The sequence below is a fragment of the Ambystoma mexicanum genome, chromosome 9 (genome assembly GCF_040938575.1).
Source record: "Ambystoma mexicanum isolate Mex_15411 chromosome 9, UKY_AmexF1_1, whole genome shotgun sequence".
Lineage (NCBI taxonomy): Eukaryota > Metazoa > Chordata > Amphibia > Caudata > Ambystomatidae > Ambystoma > Ambystoma mexicanum.
The window spans coordinates 1300921155-1300942294 of record NC_090931.1 but is presented as its reverse complement, the minus strand read 5'-3'; the positions used below and the strand labels follow the sequence as shown (position 1 = coordinate 1300942294).

The 21140-nt window shown below is 46.8% G+C and overlaps 1 protein-coding gene across 6 annotated transcripts in view; it reads left to right on the top strand.

The window, feature by feature from the left end:
* The window catches only part of KALRN (kalirin RhoGEF kinase), a 1827638-nt gene that overhangs the window by 1284069 nt on the left and 522429 nt on the right, over positions 1-21140 (top strand). For all 6 annotated transcript variants that reach the window (XM_069616662.1, XM_069616664.1, XM_069616661.1 and 3 more), the window contains exons 28-29: positions 15071-15163; positions 18397-18508. In XM_069616662.1, the coding sequence (XP_069472763.1) occupies positions 15071-15163; positions 18397-18508 (205 nt within the window). The remainder of the gene's footprint in view (positions 1-15070; positions 15164-18396; positions 18509-21140) is intronic.

Here is a 21140-nt window from a genome sequence, read left to right as displayed (position 1 = left end):
ATTCTCTTGACCTTTTTTGCAACTGATGGACAGGGGCATTTCTGCAAAGCTCCCAGGCCCCAGTGCATTTTTTCTCTGCATTCTGACATTTGTAGTCCTATAATTGTTATGCCAAGTTAGTAGTTTCAAGGTTGTGTATCTTTGTCCAAGGCATATTGTGCCTCTGCCCGGGGCCACCAGATATTAGTCGGTTGTGAAGAATAGCATGTGCAAGGGTGAAGTATCTGGATTGGAAAGCAAGAGAGGCGTTCGGCAGGGCCAAATGCTTGAATTAGTATGGATGCTTGTGTGTTGCATTATATATGGACCATCTTTTAGAGCATGGGTATGTAACCTTTGTGTTTCCAGATGTATTGGACTACAACTCCTGTCATGATCGGGCACACATACAACAAATCTCCACCTGAATTGCTCAGTACGTGTAATGCACCACTCCGGTGGACACTGGCCCCAGGCTTGGCTCTCCGCACTCATCAGACTAGAGCAAAGACTGACAAATTCGGTCTCGCTGATCACATAATTGTCTGCCTACTTACACCAGACTATGCCTCAACACCTCTGACATCAGCATGCAGCGAAGACCTACGATAAATTTCAGCACGCTGGGCGCATAGCGAGTCTCTAGCACTCAAGCCATCTCCTGAATCCTCTCAGCACCCATCCACAAAACCGACTTCATGGGATGCTTTCTACCAGAGCCTGGCCAGCCCTGCTAAGCCTTGTTTGGCCAAATGCACACACACATTCTAATCCTATTCCCCGACCTCCAACACTCTGGACTTTAGTCCCCAAGAGCGTCAGACTATAATAATGGTGAAAGGTGCTATATAAATAACTACAATACAATAATCCCTAGCTGGTATAGTCATTGATTAAGGATGATGGGAGCTGTAGTCCGAAACATCGGAAAGCGAATGGTCGTAGAGCCCTGTTATAGAGAGAGGTGTTGCGGAGTATTTGTTCAGCTAATATACATGGTGTGGTTCTAAGGCAGCTTTGAAGCAGTAGAAGATAAGATATTAAATATTCTCCAGCATGGGGTCTGGCATGGATTCACATTCTCATGAATATTCCCTGTCGTCAGGCTGGGAATCCTTGGTAAAAGAAAACATAGTTTCACTTTCACTTTCACTTTAAAACTGTATTCCTCCTCTAAACCAATAACTGTCCGCTGGGTCATACTGCCCCCATCCATTGACAGCCCCCTCCCTAAGCCCTGCCTTTGGCAGCCATCTTCAGATTTTTACTGCATGCTTCACTGTTGGTAGTCCTCGAGTTGCTCTCCAAGCTATTTTGTACTTTTTTCCAAATTTTTCACTGAAAAGTTCTATTTTTGTTCCATTGGAGCCCGTGCGCCCCCATCTTCATCGTCTGGCAATGGGGATTCGTTTTCAGGGAAGTTGCGTGCCCTTCAAGGGTGATTGTTTGTCGAAGTTACTGGAAGGCCATCTTGGGCCTACTTCGCACCCTCCAACCATGTCAAAGGAGAAAAAGGAGGGAAGGGCACTTTTCAGGCCCTTCACCAATGCGGGTTAAGGAACGTCTTTGTGGAGGACAAACATCAGAAGTGTCTCTGCTGCCTGCAGCCAGACCACGACGAGGATGGGTGTGGGATATGCCTGGGCTTCTCGAAGAAAGACAGGTATAGCAGGTTGGCGGCATGGCTCAAGTCGAGCAAGCCCTCTGACCTGTGCTCTGAGCAGGTTCATGCCTCACCCAGGACTGGTTGGTCTGATATGCGGTCTCCCTTTGGGAGGGGGTCAAAGTCCTTTGAGGACTCCCCATGGGGGTTCAAGAGAAGGCCAAGAGCCGCAAGGCAGATTCTACCGGCTTCGCTGCTGATGCAGGTCCCAGGTGGGATAGACCGCGATCACCATTACCATCGCTGTCTGCCTCATCAGCCAGCCAGCCATCGAGTTGTTCCTCAAAGAGGAAGTCCTCCACCCCGGCCAAGTTACGGGACAAATCAGAGATACAAAGGCCGGAGGAAGAGAAGGCCTTACATCAGGCTCACAGGCGCAGCCAAAGACTTCGTCGACATCCTCTGAGGTGAACGCTACGGCGGGTGGTACGGACCCGACAAGGGTGGTCCCTAAAGTACAGAGAGTATGCCTGCCTCCCAGGCGTGACACGGCCGCTGAGGCAGCGGCCAAGGCTGCGGGCACCCCTGAAGGGGAGGGGAGGCACTGGTTCAGGTCTCGGTATATGGCCTTCAGGAGGGAAAGATGGGGTGTGGGGGAAGAGTCCCTAATGCAGCCCTCCAAGGTTTACCTTCACCAATGGACATATTATCCATGGACGACGACGATGACCAAGCGTCTGTCCATACAGTCCACGAGGAAGACGGCGGTGCAGGGCCTAGCACTCCATCATTCCCTCCACAGCCGAGGGACATATCCATGGATATCCTGCCAACTCTCCACACCCTAGTGACGGAGATCCAGCAGAGGTTGCCTCCAGCACTTACACCTGTGGTACTGCAGGCCCCTGACCAGCCTCCACATAAGAAGAGGAAGCGTCATCAGCCACTGCCGCATCAGCCTCCTCCACGACATCTGGACCCGACTCCACCAGTGGACCCGGATACAAACACAGACACTGGTATGGAGATGCCCATGGAAACCAGCAAAGATGAGGACTTCTTCCAGGCAGACGATGAATCACCGTACCTTGACGCCCCTCAAAGAGGCTCTCCACCTGACGAGGTGGGATCATTCCACTCGATCTCCAGTGCCTCTGAGCTGTTCCAGCTGGTGCCCGAGGAAACCAAGAAGGAGGGTTTCCTAATCAGCGACTAGAGTCCAAGAGGAAGACGATCATGGCGGTACCCTTTTTGGACTACATTTGGGAGGAAGGTCTAGCCCTCATGAAAAAACAATGCACCAAACCAAACGAGACATGTTGGAGAAGAAATGCAGGGTTCTGGGCTCTGCACCCAAGTGCTTGAGGTCACAACCATCGCCGGACTCGGTAGTGTCAGCCGCCGCAAGGAAACTTTCAGCCAACCCGTCCACCGCTTCATCAGTCCCCCCGGACTGAAGAAGATGGACCCCATGGGGAAGAGAGTCATCTACACAGCGGCATCCACGATCAAGGCGGCTAATGCTCTGCCTATCTTGTCCCGATACGACCGGGAGCTTTGTTACAAGCTGGGCCTTATCATGGATTTCCTCCCTGACAACAAAAAACTAAGGCTATCACCCTCTTTCAGGAAGGGGAGGTGGCGTTGGATCGTGCCAGGCAGTGGACATCGCCGATACAGGCTTCCGAAAGATGGGAAATGGAGTTTGCCTCCAACAAACATTCGCCGGGATGTTCATGCGAAGGTGCTGGACATGCCTTGCAACAGCGGAAATCTGTTTGGGAAGGCGGTCAACGAATCCCTTCAAGCCATAAAGATGGATACACAGACGGCACTTTCCCTTAGCACTCTGCAGCAGCAACGCTCGTCATCTTTTCCCTCATCTGGGGGAAAACGAGCAGATTATCCAAGGATTCTCCACGTCGTACATGCAACCCCCCGATCCTACATGCAGGAAGCCTACAGGGGTCGCTCTCAGGCCTACGGTAGTGATCTATCCGAATGTGTCACGAGATTGGAAAGCCTGTCTATAAATGAATAATACTGGTTAACTATTCTTGCCAGGCCTTGACATGTGATCCAAAGAATCATTTGTAAGATTCTGTCTGAATCTTTGCCAGTTCATGCTTGAGTGCTTTGCAAATACTGTGCTTATTTATACAGATTTCTACGTGCTAGTCATTGCTCCCCTCGACCATGAAATATACATTCAAAAGTAAATTCTGCATCATTCCTGGTTGGCGAAGAATTCCAGAGAAGCCATAAAATTGAGCCATAAATATCCACTACCTCTGCCAGCAGGGGGCGCATACGATTGTTTATGGTCCTGGTGTATAATAATGAATGATATGTGAATGCGACCTACTCCACATCATGCTTATTCATTGTGTGTCCCTCCAGATGTTTTGGACTACAACTCCCATGAACCTTATTCGCAAGTATTCTGGCTCTGGCTGATGGAAGTAAAAGTCCACATCTGAAGGACCACATAATGAGTAACCATGCTCCACAAAAAAGAAGCTTTTACTTTACCAACTTCCTTTACACAGTTTGCAACTGGCGCCAAGTCATCAGGAACACCATCATCCAGTCCCCCAGTGCTATTGCCAACAGGATCTTGCATGTTGGGACTTTCAATTTTGCTTTACCATTGCTAGTATGGGTCTAAAAGTCACAGCATGCAAAGTACTGCTGGCTCAAAAAGCAAGGATTGAATACAAATGTATCTGATTAAATGAGAGCATGTGTCTTTTCACGAAAGAAGGGTGAAGCGCCCCAGTCATGAGTACCTGATACTACAGTTTTGTTTTTGAATCAGGAATTGATGTGTATATATTTTTGGAAAAGGAAATCTGTGCAGGTTGTTCTGTCAAGGGCATAGGAATACATTGGCAAATTCTGTGGTAGCTTTCAGGCATGATTAACTAGCACATTATTAATAAAGGTTCATGCCTGCGTTGTATGGATTATTATAACCTTATAGACCTTAGGGAGGGGTCACTGTTGCTGGATGATGACCCGCTCCCAAGTTATGGCCAGAGCTTAAGCAGAGAGGCATAATCCTGGCATGCATCTGGCCAGATCTTAAGCAGAGAGGCAAACGCCTGGCAAGCATCTGGCCAGGGCTTAAACAGAGAGGCATAAGCCTGGCAAACATTTGGCCAGAGCTTAAGCAGGCAGGCCTAAGCATCTTTACATCAAGCAGTTATGGCATCTGCCAAGGTCTATAAGGTCACTACCACATGGTGCTAATAGCAATACAATTGCGAGGTGAAGTCATGAGGAAGTTGTGGTTCTGTGTGAACCTTCTAAAATTGCTTTGGAGCCTTAATTCAGCACACCTGCACTCCTTAAATACTGCGGGTGCCGCAATCAGCCTGTGCTCGCCAGGTGAAGTCGTCGTTTTGTGTGATACACTGCGTTATTTCTTCCTGCATTGTCGGAACATTCTAAAATTGCTCTGGATCTTTAATTCAGCACACCCGCAGCAGCAGAAGTCTTCAAATACTGGCGGCCCGCTTGGCGCAAGGTGAAGTTGCAGTTCAGCTTCTCGGGTTGCAGGCTCGTGCCTTTGAAGCCAGTTCAATCATGCCAGGTAGTTGCTGCAAGAAACAAACGCAATGACTTGAGAAAAATAAAACATATGACAATAATGCTAAAATATCCAAAGTAAATGTTTCATCGCATACAAATACTCGTATTGAGGAAAGAAATCGCATCCTGTTTCTCACCCGAACAGACTTCCGCCTTAATACTTTTTGTACCGCAGGCAGGGTCGGCCGAGATTATGGTGGCACAGGAGGGATAAATGGAAAACCACAATTTTTCAATCCCAATAGATGACAATTTGCGCTTGGAGCTTTGGTACTCATTAAAGAACTTTGCTCCTGTTCAAACTAACAGTGGTGCCGAGCCTGGCCTTACATCGTATGAAACGGTGGCGGCAAATCATGGATCCTCAACAGCTGAAGCTAATGAGAGACTGTCCACTTCACCTGTTTTATATCCTAACTCTTACTTCTGAGAGTGTTATGTCAACTAGTGACTAAGTGAACCTAATGGCGAGTATTGCCACCTTACAATTTGCAGTAAAGATCTTATTAAAACTTTGTGGTAAAATACAAGTGCAATTTGAACGCAGAGAGATTCTGATACGCAATGACAAATTACTCGCTGATTATATTGTCACGACTAAGCATAACACTCCTACCATTACCATGCCTGCCCAGAGTCAACAAACGGCAAATAAATCAACTAGAAGGTCTAATTTGGATCAACACATTGTAATTGAAGTACTTACCCGGGATTTGAATGTTGATGAATCCACCAATACCTTAGTAATTCATATGGTACACAAGCAGTGTCGGTTGTCAAAATGTAAAATTGTGTGTGAAGCCCAAGTAAAAAAGGTGTGCATGATTCCTCAACCTGATCCCTTGAATTCCACAAACCCTAACAAGGTTACAAGGAAGACGAGGAAAAGGGTTAACTGCGTAAAATATCTTTCACCTAAGACACAAGACATTCTTTCTAGTTGGCTAGTCAAGGACCCTCTGTTGGTCCCTCGAGCTTCAGCGGATGTGGAGAGAATATACTAAAAGCTTTAGAAGAAAACAAAGCGAGGGTGTAATCCCACCGATGACTTCCAATACAACAATTTCCATATCGAAAGACTCTCTTGGTGAAGTGACTGGAAGTACGGGGCCCCATTTGGCTTCGGTTAGGACTTGTAAATCTGTAATTGAAAATGAAACCATCTATCCATCTAAAAGCTTCACCATTGTGCGAACGTTTTATAAGGATTCAAAGTGGATTAATCAATCTGAATTGTTAAAGGCTTGTAAGGAACTCTTGGTGGCAACAGTAAAGATGGACACAAGTGATCACAATTTAAAGGTGTTTATTAAAGTGTATAGATAGGTTGGAAAAACGCAAAATCTGAACCTAAATCGATTGGAGCAAGCTACATATTATATTATTATAATAATAAGGCAGTCCTAGTGGCGTCTTGACAAATTAAAGGGGCCTATACTAAAAAAAAAATGATTGCCAATCCTTATAACTAAATACAAAAAGAGTGTGGGATAGGGTTCACAAGAAAGAAAGAAGTGTTCAGAAATGATAAGTCAGGATGTTCTAGTCGGGGGGGTCTCCCTTCCCAACGTTTTGAGCACGGGACAAGGCGGGACTCGTGAGCACAGCGCACTCTCTGGCTTTCCCAGCACGAGCGGACAGTTCCATTCTCCGGTATCAGGTTCTTCGGTGGTTGTCTCTTTTCTACAGAAAGTCTCTTGCCTCAGAGGACCTGAGGTTTTCAAAATAACCGAACAAAAAGTTCCTTTCCGCATGTATGTTGGGTGACGACTTCCACCCCTGGGTCCACCACTTCTGGGCACAGACGCTTCTCGAATGTTAGCCTCCCGCTGTCGAGTTCACTACGGCTTTTATTCCAAAAGACTTCACCTGTTGCATTCACAAGTCTCAATGTCTTTTTTTTAACAATCCACTGTGGACATTCGTCCGTCGTGTTCACTCTTATCAACACAATGTTCGTTGGGGCATCATGCTTTACCCTGTTCTGCGGGCATCCTCAGCTGGGTTCACGGTTGCCAGCTTTTCACATTTCCTTCAACTTTCTCACGATACCAGATGTTTCTCTTTGCTTTCCAATTACTTGCCTGTCAAAGACTTTTGACTGTACAGGGGTTGTACTCGACCACTGTATGACCACCTTGACCTTTTCTTTGTGGCTCTCCTAAGGCCTTCTGGTATCGGTAGTTTCAACAATAAGGGAGATCAGTCAGAGTCTTTCGAGTGAGCACCCACATGGCGCCGGACCCTTCTGCAGCTGGTTTTCCCCTAAGTGTTAACAGTTCTTTGATTTTCCCTTAATTTGCCATTTGCAACTTTTGCTCAACGCAGTTCAGTTTCTTATCGGTTCTTCCTTTGATTCACAGGCTGTGATGAACCGCTTGGCTTTTCTTGTCTGGAGTCAGGGACGTTACCACGGTAGCAAGCATCTCTCCCCTGCTTTGCTTATCAGTGAAGGAGGGCTCGGTGCACCGTTCACATCTGCTATAGCACACGTCGGCTATTGTTCGCAGTCTTATGATTCCTTCTACGGAGGCTCTGCGGGTCTGGGTCGAAAAGGGCAATGCCGCTTCTCTCCTTGTCGCCCCGGTTGGTTCTCACCACTTTTCTCCTCCTCTTGTACTGCGGTCCTGGAATAAATGTCTTGTCGTGTGATCTGCCTTGCTAGTGCTCAACCTTTTAGCCCTATGGGGAAGGTAAAGGGCCGTCGGGTGTGTGTGGTTATTAATCGCCTGACTCTGCCTGCCCCTTGTGTTGGGACATGTCGGGTAAACGGTTTTTGTGTTAGTTCGATGTCTTTCGTGGTGCAAGAAACTGTTTGTGTCAGAAAAGGGGGTAGAGTTTCTGAATATCTACGTGGTAGAATGGGAAAAGGTATAAGAAAGGGGATACCGTGTCTCACCTGTCGATGTCCCACTTCCACTCCCTGAGGACCCCCCCATCCAGGTGATCTCCCGCACTGGTCCACCCCCAGGAACTGGATCCAATAGCGATGGCCGTGTCCTGGCCACTTGGATGACAGATCCCTAGGGCCTAGTAAGTGAGACACCTTCAGGTTCCTCACAAACCCTAAAACTAATATTACCACTATGAATTTTTAACTCAAACGATTTTCACTGTGTATAACTGTTATTATACGGGGGAAGTTTTGTTCCTCTTGCTTTCATTGTACTAAAATGGAGATTTGTACCCTGATCCAAACATAAACTGATAAGTTCATTGGGTAGACTTGGATGTTAATCAACCTTTGGAGACAACATCGGACTGCTCTGTTACGAAGGGCTCACTTAGTAAGGTGAAGCCTGGGCCATCAGTTCCTGCATTGGGGGGCTGCAAAAGGTGGCAAAGATTTTCATGGTTGGGAATGGCTGAGATCTTTCCTCCAAGTTTAGCATCCTCTTGTAAATTCCTAATCTTTGCAACTAGTGTCTTGGAACACACACGGGCATTGTCTTTGTATGAATACAAAGGCTTCTCTGCCTGAGCTTTTGAATTACGATGTCCTTCTGTTACAAGAGACATGGCTACTGTCTGATTTCCATCCCCATGGCTATAGAGTATTACAAAAACTTGCAAGCAAGGAAATATGTGGAAGACCCTACGGGGGTATTCTATTTATTTGTATTAGAAATCAATATGCTGCTAGACACTTCAAGATTTATTCTGATTTGATACTGGCCATTGACTTTATTGTGTCCAAATATCCAGTTAAGCATGCCCCGGTAATTAATGTATAAGATTTTCCAGGAGGTAGTCCTTTGGAGACTATTATATATGTATTGGCCAATCTTAATAATTCATAATAGTGACATAATATTATGCTGTGATTTGAATGACAGATGCTAAGATAGAGTTCACACCATTTCCTATCCTTGTCTGACGGGTATTAGTAATATGCCATTTACAGACTCAGATTTGCAGGACAAACGTTGGATTGATTTTTTCCACGAGTGGGAATTATACCTGCCGAATGGAAGAACTGTTCAATATATACCGAATGGGAAAACGTGGACTAATGGTAAATACAGCTCCACACTGGACTTTGCATCTGAAAGTGTACTAAATGAAGTCAGAAGTTTGACCATAGCTTCTTCTGAATGGAGTGACCATGCAATGATCTCACTGACTGCAACATGTGACCTTACTGTGTGTTCATCAATTAAATTGGGAGATTTAGATATAAATGGTCCTGGCAATCGAACTTCGTGGTCACAGGCAAATTTAAATACATTCTCAAAATTCTGGCAAGAGAAATCCCTAATATCGATATATCATCTCCATTTATTAACAGGATACAAAATAGAAGAGTCGATAAAAACTTTGGCTTCTACTTTCGGACTTAGTCGAGGTATTTATGTGCCATCACAAGTCAATTCGAATGGAAAATGTTTTGATATGCAAAAACAACCAAGAGTAAAGAAATACATAGGGTACGGATGAATGGCAATGACACAGACTCGATGATCAAATTGATTGCCAGAATCAAAACGAAATATCGAATTTAGGTCAGATGCTGGAACCGGTCAAGTAGGAACATGCAATGGCAGCGGATGTTCAAGATACTTCAAACGGGTTCCACCAGAACTATCTGGCAGGCACTTAAGGTGGCACAGGGTCAAAAATATAGTAAGTTTATGAATGTGATCAGCTCAGTACAGTGGTTAGCACATATACGAACTATCTTCACTGGTAATGAGGATTCAGAGGGTACATTGTAAAATCTGATGTTAGATGGCAGTTGAATTGAGACCGGGGCGACGTAGAGATAGCCATTAGAAAGCTTAAAAGTTCTAGAGCACCTGGGCCCTACGGTTTAGCTAATGTAGTACTGAAACAAGATCCAGAAAATTGGGCTACCGTTTTGGAGATCCTCTTCCATGTGATATCTCAGTACCACCAAATACCGAAGTCCTAGCGTAGGGCAATTTTGATTCCAGTGCACAAGAAAGGTCTTTGGTTGAGAACTACCGCCTTCTTTCTATGCTGGACATATCTGGCTAAATATTGGCATCCTTTGTGGTTCGAGATCTACAGAAGTGGGCTGCAACTTGCCTGACCTTAGACGACCTTTAAACTGGTTTTCACCCTGGAAATTGTACATTATATAACCTACGATTAGCTAATTATTTAACGACTTGGGAAAAGATCAGTGGTGGCGCAGGTCTTTATGCTGCATTTATAGATTTCCACGCAGCTTTTGACAAAGTCCGCCTGCCTGCTGGGCCTAGAGACCCAAGCTACTCCTCACTGATGATCCCCAACAAGGGTGAAACATGTTTGGGGATGCTTGTGGTCTCGTGCAGAAGGGATGTGACCTAGCAGTTCGGGCTGGACTTCCCCTTTTGGGGTGGGGCCAAGCCTGATTTGCATATGGTCTTTCCCCTTCTGTAATGGCTTGGCAGGCGAAGAACGATGGTCTGGAGGGTTGCCCCGAGCAATGCCAGTGGTTAAGATTCAGTCTAAACCTTCCAGCCATCACCTCTTTGTTTTTGCTTTGTCACCCCGAGTGGGACGGGTATGCCCAGACGTGGGTCCCGTGCCTGCTGGGCCTAGAGACCCAAGCTACTCCTCACTGATGATCCCCAACAAGGGTGAAACATGTTTGGGGATGCTTGTGGTCTCGTGCAGAAGGGATGTGACCTAGCAGTTCGGGCTGGACTTCCCCTTTTGGGGTGGGGCCAAGCCTGATTTGCATATGGTCTTTCCCCTTCTGTAATGGCTTGGCAGGCGAAGAACGATGGTCTGGAGGGTTGCCCCGAGCAATGCCAGTGGTTAAGATTCAGTCTAAACCTTCCAGCCATCACCTCTTTGTTTTTGCTTTGTCACCCCGAGTGGGACGGGTATGCCCAGACGTGGGTCCCGTGCCTGCTGGGCCTAGAGACCCAAGCTACTCCTCACTGATGATCCCCAACAAGGGTGAAACATGTTTGGGGATGCTTGTGGTCTCGTGCAGAAGGGATGTGACCTAGCAGTTCGGGCTGGACTTCCCCTTTTGGGGTGGGGCCAAGCCTGATTTGCATATGGTCTTTCCCCTTCTGTAATGGCTTGGCAGGCGAAGAACGATGGTCTGGAGGGTTGCCCCGAGCAATGCCAGTGGTTAAGATTCAGTCTAAACCTTCCAGCCATCACCTCTTTGTTTTTGCTTTGTCACCCCGAGTGGGACGGGTATGCCCAGACGTGGGTCCCGTGCCTGCTGGGCCTAGAGACCCAAGCTACTCCTCACTGATGATCCCCAACAAGGGTGAAACATGTTTGGGGATGCTTGTGGTCTCGTGCAGAAGGGATGTGACCTAGCAGTTCGGGCTGGACTTCCCCTTTTGGGGTGGGGCCAAGCCTGATTTGCATATGGTCTTTCCCCTTCTGTAATGGCTTGGCAGGCGAAGAACGATGGTCTGGAGGGTTGCCCCGAGCAATGCCAGTGGTTAAGATTCAGTCTAAACCTTCCAGCCATCACCTCTTTGTTTTTGCTTTGTCACCCCGAGTGGGACGGGTATGCCCAGACGTGGGTCCCGTGCCTGCTGGGCCTAGAGACCCAAGCTACTCCTCACTGATGATCCCCAACAAGGGTGAAACATGTTTGGGGATGCTTGTGGTCTCGTGCAGAAGGGATGTGACCTAGCAGTTCGGGCTGGACTTCCCCTTTTGGGGTGGGGCCAAGCCTGATTTGCATATGGTCTTTCCCCTTCTGTAATGGCTTGGCAGGCGAAGAACGATGGTCTGGAGGGTTGCCCCGAGCAATGCCAGTGGTTAAGATTCAGTCTAAACCTTCCAGCCATCACCTCTTTGTTTTTGCTTTGTCACCCCGTGTGGGACGGGTATGCCCAGACGTGGGTCCCGTGCCTGCTGGGCCTAGAGACCCAAGCTACTCCTCACTGATGATCCCCAACAAGGGTGAAACATGTTTGGGGATGCTTGTGGTCTCGTGCAGAAGGGATGTGACCTAGCAGTTCGGGCTGGACTTCCCCTTTTGGGGTGGGGCCAAGCCTGATTTGCATATGGTCTTTCCCCTTCTGTAATGGCTTGGCAGGCGAAGAACGATGGTCTGGAGGGTTGCCCCGAGCAATGCCAGTGGTTAAGATTCAGTCTAAACCTTCCAGCCATCACCTCTTTGTTTTTGCTTTGTCACCCCGAGTGGGACGGGTATGCCCAGACGTGGGTCCCGTGCCTGCTGGGCCTAGAGACCCAAGCTACTCCTCACTGATGATCCCCAACAAGGGTGAAACATGTTTGGGGATGCTTGTGGTCTCGTGCAGAAGGGATGTGACCTAGCAGTTCGGGCTGGACTTCCCCTTTTGGGGTGGGGCCAAGCCTGATTTGCATATGGTCTTTCCCCTTCTGTAATGGCTTGGCAGGCGAAGAACGATGGTCTGGAGGGTTGCCCCGAGCAATGCCAGTGGTTAAGATTCAGTCTAAACCTTCCAGCCATCACCTCTTTGTTTTTGCTTTATCCGTCTTTGGCAAAAACTGGCAAGGAGGGGCTGCCCTGGCTATCTATTGCAGATTGTCATACTGCTTCACACTAATACTGAGGTACAGATCAACTTAGACGGTCTACGCCATGTTACTACTTGGGCAACTACTACACGAGTGGTTAGGCAGGGATGCATCCTAACCCCTCTGTTTTTTAATCTATATATGGCAGATCTCCCTTCAGCATTGAGTGGTGGCACATTGCCCATCAACCGTAAACAGTACCCCAATCCCTTTTATGATATACGCTGATGACGTGGTTATCTTTGAGCATACCTACTCTGGAATGAATAGGGTGTTGAAGGAGCTGGGCAAGTATGCTTGTGAAACCCATCTAGAGCGAAGTGATACAAAAACCAAAGCTATGCCGTTTTCACTTCGCCAGATAGGAAATCTCCCTCTGCTACTAGCCAATCAACCTTTAGAATATGTGACCAGTTACATTTATCTGGGTTTAAAATCGTGTATCAAATCATTACCAAGAAATACGTGCTACTTAAACTGCAAGAACAGGTCAATTAACTTCCTTATTTGAAAACTTTGCACGTAAGATGTCAGGTTCTAAGTGGTATAAAGAAACTTTATATTCAATCTTCTTGCCGTGCTATTTTGTATGGCTTAAACAATTTATTACTTCCCAGTTACGATTGGATAAATGTATTAGAGGGTTCTTTCTGGAAACGTATCCTAAAATTGCCTTGGCCAGTTCCTATGGTTGTGTTAAGGTTGGAATTAGGCCTGACTTTGTTGAAGACAACGGCCTTGTTAAGACAGAGTGAATAGTATTTGAAACAAGCATACTTCCCCAATTGCTCTGTTCTGAGGCTATTACATGTATGTTGTGATAAAGAATTCAGAAGTAAGGGACCGAGTTTTATGACTCGAAATGAGAAATATTTTGATCTTGTTGACTAGTCTCCTAGAAACTGTAAGACTCCCACTGGGGAAGAATATTATGGTCCTAAACAAACCCTTAATAAGAAAATCAAGATGTGGGACTGGAACCTGAACTTCTCACACCTTGGTATACTATCCTCTTATCATACAGTCATTAAAATGGCATATAAAGTTATTAAACTGCAAAAATACTTGATGGAATGCCCTGATCGAAGTGTCCATAAATTAATTTTAAGATTACTGACCAACCAATTATTGGTCCTCTCAATCATGGGCCCCAGATTAGGGATAGCACTACATACCCGCCATTGTATATGTAAGGAATCGCAACTTCTGGAAGCTCCGATACCAGATGTAAGCGTTTCGGGAACATTTATGTGTGTAATCTTGGCACGTTTGTGATTGACCTTAACGATATCAAGAGCAAGAGATTTTGGTTCTACTGTCTTCATTCTGGTCTAAATCATTTACCTATTGCTTTACATCGCATTTGGACTTTTGTTGAGAAATTACTGACCCCTATGAGTTAAGATAATCAAAATTGTATTATTTTGATTGTGCATCTGCATTATTTGCAAACTGTCAAATTTAAATGCATTTTATTCTGTTTTGTTTTAAATGTATATGTGAAAAGTTCCTGGTGAGCTAAACACATTAAATAACACAAAAAAAAATACAATTTTGGAGTTGTTGAAAGTAAAACATTTTGGATTAATGGGTAAAGTACAAAAGCGGGTTAGTGAATTAAATGTTTCATAGTATATTTTAATAACTAATATTACACAGTAATCATTGTAATTGTACTCTTGGTTGAATTGGAACCGTTTAAGCATGAACTTGCTTTAGGTGCAATTTTAAAGCAAATAGATGTTCTTTACAGGAGAGAAAGCGTTGCTCCATTTTTTTTGCTTTCACTTTGAGGTGTTAAATTTGGTTGGGGTGTCTTGGTGAAATAAACCTTGCTGGGAAATGACATTGGTCCGTGAATGCAGAGAAATGCTTTGTTATCCAGGCGGGTTTCTGGAGTCTGAATATCTGGATTTCAGACAATAGTAGTAGTTACTGATCATTATGATTTCCATGTGTTAATAAAATAATGTTCTAAAGAGCCCTTGTGTAACATTTGAGGCAGACATTTTCCCAACCCTATTGGTCTTTCGGGAACACAATGTTGCCAATTCACCTGCTGCAGGATAGCGCTGCTGGCTTTTCAGCCAATAGCGCCTTACATGCTGCGACCTGCAGTTGTGCTGCTGCCAGAATAAGTGTGATCAGACGTGTGCTGTCCCACCATGTGGTGTTGGCTTTATAGCCGAGACTGGATAATCATGTTCCTGAGGCCATGGGGCAACTTGGCAACTCTAGCAACAGGGGCAAGTTGTGGAATCCTGGAATTCCTGAATAACGTCCCAGGTGTTTTATCCACCGCTTGCCTCAAATGATCTCCAGTGAGCGCCAAGGGTCTTCATAGCTGCTGAGAGCTGGCCTTTTCTGAAACTGGCTCCATCTTGGTTCTTTTTTCTTTTGCAGGAAATCCAGCAGAGGCATGGCCTGGCAAACTCCATCTCTTCCTACTTAATCAAACCTGTGCAGCGGATCACCAAGTACCAGCTATTGCTGAAGGTAGGGCATGTCTTCTGGTCTCGCACAGGCTGTTCACCCCATGTTATGATGTTTGGATATGGTCCGTCCACTGCTGCCTTTTGCATGGCCTCCAGTCGCTCTGCCAGATCTGATAATGAGGATGGGTTCGGTTGGTTGGTTGGGAGGAGAGGGAAAGGGCAAGATTCTGCTATTTTGTCTCCAGTCCTTCCTCATCATTGAGGGACGCCACACCTACTGTTGAGGAATAGTGTCCAGTGCATAACCAGTAATGCTTGATGGGTTTGTTAATAGATTGCTTGCTGCCCGTAAGGTAATTGTCTGCCTCTGTGTAGTCCTTAATTTGAAGTCAATTAGCACCTCCATCGACCTCCTCAATCCATCCGAAAACTCAAGAGCACGGCCATTATCTGCTGGTATATGCCTGTGCTGCCCCACCCCACCTGTGGAACATCTCCAGCTCATCTTCTATTTTCCGCCATCTCTTCTGGGCCGCGAAACCTTTCCTGCACTGCGTGAGCGACTATGGAAATAGAAAGGGGGCTCCTTCTCTTTAGACTGGTCTCTGTTTTGTGAGGCAGATTTTGACCTTCATTTGGCATTTCAGTACGAAGGAGTTTAAAAAAAAATAAAGCACCCCTTTGCCATGGTCATAGACCTTTGGCCGGGGTAATGACTACTGCTGCATTGGAAGGCCGTAATGGTGGGTAGTGGCTGTTCACTTATGCCGGTAAGGCACACTGGCAAAGGCACTTAGCACAGTGTAACACTGGTTATATTCCCACAGGCCAAATATTAGACCTGAGCAACAGAGAAAGGTCGTAAATGCGTTGTAAGGCAAATGGTGGTATAACCCTCCTCAGAAGGTGTGTAACGGGTTTTAATGGGCCGCACAAGAATTATGAACCGGGGCAAAACCAAGAATGCATAAAGTGTGCAAAGGATGTCACAACAAATTAGACTTCCTCCTAACTCCCAATTCCGTGACTTTAAAACAATTACCATCACATTGGCATCAGGTCGATGCCCCCCACCTCACCAGGAAGTACCCCCGTATCATGGAAGACTCCCAGGTTAGGAGGTGGTCAGTCATGCCAAAAAGTAAAGTCCGATGTTACCCCCGGCATCTTGTCTTCCCCGGCCACCCATACCCTGCCTTCACACATTGTTGCCCATTGCCAACCTTCATCCTGCCCACCGGCACCTACCCATGCGCTCGTGGCTGTTGGCCAAGGGACTCCTTGCTTACAGGCGAGTGTGAGGAATTGTCCCCGAAGGACCTGGTGCGTTTTTTTTTTAAACGAAGCAAGAGCTTACCTCTGGAGGTAGGCAACAATTATGGGGAGTAGCCCTACACCCCTCCTGACTAGGGTGGCAGTCGGCCATCCCACACCTTTGGTGGTTGGTAGTGTGCTAGTCGATGGTGCTGCGTCAGTGGTTAATGCTGGCTCCTGTCATACCATCAGCCAAACAGCGGTAACGGTCCAGTGTAGTAATGACCCATTACAGTTTAGTCAGCCGGGCTGTAACCCATGTTAACAGCCCTAACATTCCGTAGCTACGCTGTGATTTTAAGTCACAGCAGAGGGTTCATCAGTCCCAGCTGCCCATTTACCCCATCCTCACTGTGCTGTGTATTCAGGCACTTCCTGAGGTCCTGTGAGTAGCTCTAAAGTGATACACGTTTAGTCATGTCCCCTTTAACTGCTCCTATGCCGCCACACCCTGGTTTCTGAAAGTTGTTATGCATACAGCGCCGTGTGTTGGGGGCGTCCTAAAGGAGTAACTTGAGTGGCGCATTTTGCTAATCACAGTAAATTACTCCACTCCTGCAATAAAATATTCTCTACAAAAAATATGCAGTTAAAAGTCTATTAGCTTAAGAAAAGGCGGAAAACGAGTCCAACACATAGTGCGTGTGTTTGCTGGGGGTATTAAGAGTTTCCAGCAGGCCCGAGTCATCAAGATCTCCTTAATCTTGTCCTGGGTTTTTAGGTAGCACCACTTTGCATTCCGGGACTTTTTCCAACAGAAGTCGGGACCTGGAACCCACGTTGTGCTAAGAACCGTTGGCGGAAAAGTCCAGGGCGGGAAATAGATGTCCATCCTTCCATTGCTTAAGTTGAAAAACACAAAATGTACTACAATAGTAGTGTACAGTAAATTTACTTGAGCTTTTTTATGAGGTGGTTAAGGTACCATAATGCATACATAGACAATGTGTGTCTTCTCGCTGGGTGGGGAGGGTATATAGAGTGTCATGCCGGATTCTTCTTGCTTCCAGCAGCTGATCTTGTTGACCAGTGTAACAGTACTAAATGTATCGACCTCAGGCAGCAGCCGGGATTCGAACTAGCGAGCTGGCCTCATTGTCAGAGGTGTGTGGTTGACCTGTGAGCTATCCGCCCCCTTAAATTAGCCTTTGCAATCGCATGCTATAAAAAACCCGGTTCTTCTTCTTGACCTTTAGAGGTTTTTATAGATCATGGGCTCGAAATTGCACAGCAACAGCGCGTGCGCAGCGCATAGAAAGGTTTCAAATCACTTCTTGGCACACATGTTGTCGCCCGGGTTTTACCCCCTCGACTAAGCAGTTCGGGTGACGCCATGGCGCCTGCGGTGGCATTTTTGAGCCCGGAGTCATCGGCATATGGCAAGGTATTCCTTGTCCTGTAGGAGTAGCTTATCCAGTCCTGGTTTTCTGTATTATTCTAAGATGCCCTTATAGTCAGAACATCAGGACTGCGAGCTCTGCCTACTCATGACATTTGACCACACATAATGCGTTTAAAAGGAGTTAACGAAGACTACAGTTCCCAGAATTCGCACGTTTTCTTTCAGCCCTAGCCTGGAAAGATTGTGTAATACTCTAAAACCACTCCAGTAATTAAGCCTCATTCGGTTCCGACTAAAATCCAAATGGAAACCACATGCACTACGCACGCCTGCCGAGAAAAGCATTGCGTTACCCGAGTGTGGTGCGGGTAATTACGTTTGCAGAGCGGTCAGGGAAGGGTGAGGGGGGTGCACTTCGAGCTGTCTGCAACACAGGGAGGTGGGCGGGGCTCCGGTGACGGGCAGCACCTGCCTGGTGGGCGGGGCTTCGGCAGCTCCTGTGGCAGGGAGCTGGCGCCTAGGAGGGTGTGTGGGCGGCGGGGCGTTGCTCTGGTGGCCCCTGTGACTGGGAACGCCTGCCCTGCCCTGTGCTGGCTGAGATCACGCTTCACTGCTGCTGTCCTTTATTCTTTCCACAGGAGCTCCTGACCTGCTGCGAAGAAGGCAAAGGCGAGATCAAGGATGGCCTGGAAGTGATGCTGAGCGTGCCCAAGCGAGCCAACGACGCCATGCACGTCAGCATGCTCGAAGGTACTCGCTGCGGCGCGCGCACCGAGGCTGGGGGCGACCAGAATGACAGCTGCTCCCTGCAGCTTCATAGCGCTGTACATAAACAGCAGCCATCATTATAAACCAACTAAATAGTGTTCGAGTTATTAGAATAGTATTTGTATGTATTCATTTTAACATTTGCATAGTGCGCTCAACCCTTGGGCGTCTAGGCGCTTGTAGCATCTTAGTAAGTTAGACAGTTGGCAGGAAGGGTGCTGCTAATGAGGGAGTTAGTCGGGTCGCAAGAGGGGTGCGACTAGTGAAATAGGAAGGTTTTCAGTTTCTTGCATCAACACCAGTGGTGGAAATGGAAATAGTTTCAAGGGGGACCCCAAATGGGCTTTGGTGGGGGTGGCGTTTGGAGGTATGGGTGATGTTCCGAGAGGGCGGAGTTCTGAGGAGGCGCAGCTGGCAGTTGGACTTCACTCGAAGGAAATGTTCAAAATAATATTTAAAAACTGGTGCCATTTCTTTCATGCTGCTTCTTTCCAAATCCCACACTGTACATAACGTCCACTTTAAATCACTTCCGTGGGAGTGGTGCGGTGCCTCCATAATACTGTTGGTAATGCAGTGATTTCCATAGGCACGCTATACAGTAGAAGGCTACTGGGTAGCTCTGCGGGTTGAGAGACCGTTGCTGGGATGTTAAACATTTCTTATTAAAAAAAAAGTACTATAAAATGTGGTTGCCCAGGGGATGGGTTGGGCTGGTCGCTTGCTTATATTCATGGGGACGGTGGGGGTATTTCTGCCCCTGTAGTAAAAATCAAACGTTGGCAGCCACAGGTTAATTTCCTAATAACTGCTGTCAGCACAACAGAGGCATTTATTTGTGATTAACCAGTTTGCCAAGCATATAACATCTTTATGAATATAACCTGTGATAAAACACAAAGTGGCGCACAAATTACAAAGTATGTGTGGAAGTCCAGCACAAAATAAACATTTAAAAGAAAACTAGTGAATGCAAGCAGCATTTTTCTGTTTGGAAATTACTTTTGTTTTTCTATGGAATGTAAAATGCACATTTGGAAAACAATAGGGCGCCCCGCATGTAGAAAGCCTGCTTTCAACAGTGATGCCCAGTTATATTCATGGCCCATTGAGCCCCGTGGTGTCCCTTTCAGGCCAGAAGAAAGAAAACAGGCTAAGCGACAGAGGCTGCAGACACACAAATGAAGGTGGTGAAAGGGGCACCGTGCAGATTAGACCCCTCCCCCCCAGCTCCCAGCTTCCCTCGCGAAGCCGATATAGACTGGTCAGGGCTCAGGCAGGCCGGGTCCCGAGATCCGGCCAGACATCTGATGTTGGACCCAGCAAGAGCCGGCCCATTGACCAGCGCTGGTCAACATAGTATAGGAGGGCTCCTATCTCAAGGCGGGTGGAAGGGATTTCCATAGAGTGGCAGCAGAGATGCGTAAGAATGAACGTGTAAACATCCCCTTGGGGTTTAGACCATGTAAACCCACTGAGCTATCTACCGTTTGATATGCCAGACTAGGGCAGTGGCATCTAAACGTTTATAAACATAGTAACAGTAAACATATTGTTGCCCCCTCCCGTGACCTACTTTTTTAAAGCACCGCAAGCCTGCATGGACATCGCCTGGACCTCCATAAGAGGGGTGGGGGGGTACATTGCCACAGTTTGGAGAACACTGAATATGGGGCGGGTCTCCGGCCCCTTCCTGCCCCGACTTGCTCGCTCAAGTAGCCACATAAGGCCTTAAATGAGATGAAGAAGGTGGAAGTCTTAAGCGCCATCAAAGGCCCAAGCAGCAAGGGCGCCGCTTAGTAGTTATTATTCACACATTTTATAAGCGGCATGTTATGAGCTCTTGCCCTTTAATATTCAGTGTACCCCAAATGCTGCTTTTTTATTTTTTTTTAGTTTTTTTTTTTACATTGTATAGTGCACAAACAGCCCTTGGGCATCGTGGCGCTGTACAAGCGAGCCTGCAGATGGATACTCTGAGGGGGGAAAAGTGGTCTTTCTTCTATAAAGCGTTTAATGATTTCTCTTGTGCGATTATATTTTTACCAAACGAGTGGACTGAGTCCCAGAAAGATAACATGTGTCCGAAATCACACAATTGCAGTGATGAGGGGGAGCCAGGATCCGTCTCCTTTTCCCCCAAATTCTACATCCGGATCTTCTACAATATTTCTGGAGTTAGAAAAGCGAGAGGAACAGAGCGCTATGCAAGGGGGGCCTGCATGAGTGGTGATGGGAGGTGTAAAACAGGATGTTTAAAAAAAAAATACAGTTATAGACAGTAAAAACCGTCAAATCATGGCCTGCATGTTTTTCATTTCCTTTATTAAGGTATGACGATATTAATTCGGCAGCCAGTGGTCAGAAAACAGGAGTCGTGGGGGAAATGTAGCAACGTGCAAGGGGTTGCTTTGGACACCAACTACCAGTGCTGATGCTGCCGGAAAACAGGACTTGGCAGGGACTCGGTGGTGGTGTAGCTGGGTCCGGGACCCGGGCCACTTAAAGCCCTGTATTCGGGGCAGTTGTGCCAGCATGGCAATGGTACCATTTTGAGGCCTCAAAGCGTTCATAACAGGGGCCTACTTACTATGTGCCCTTTTTCTATGGGGCC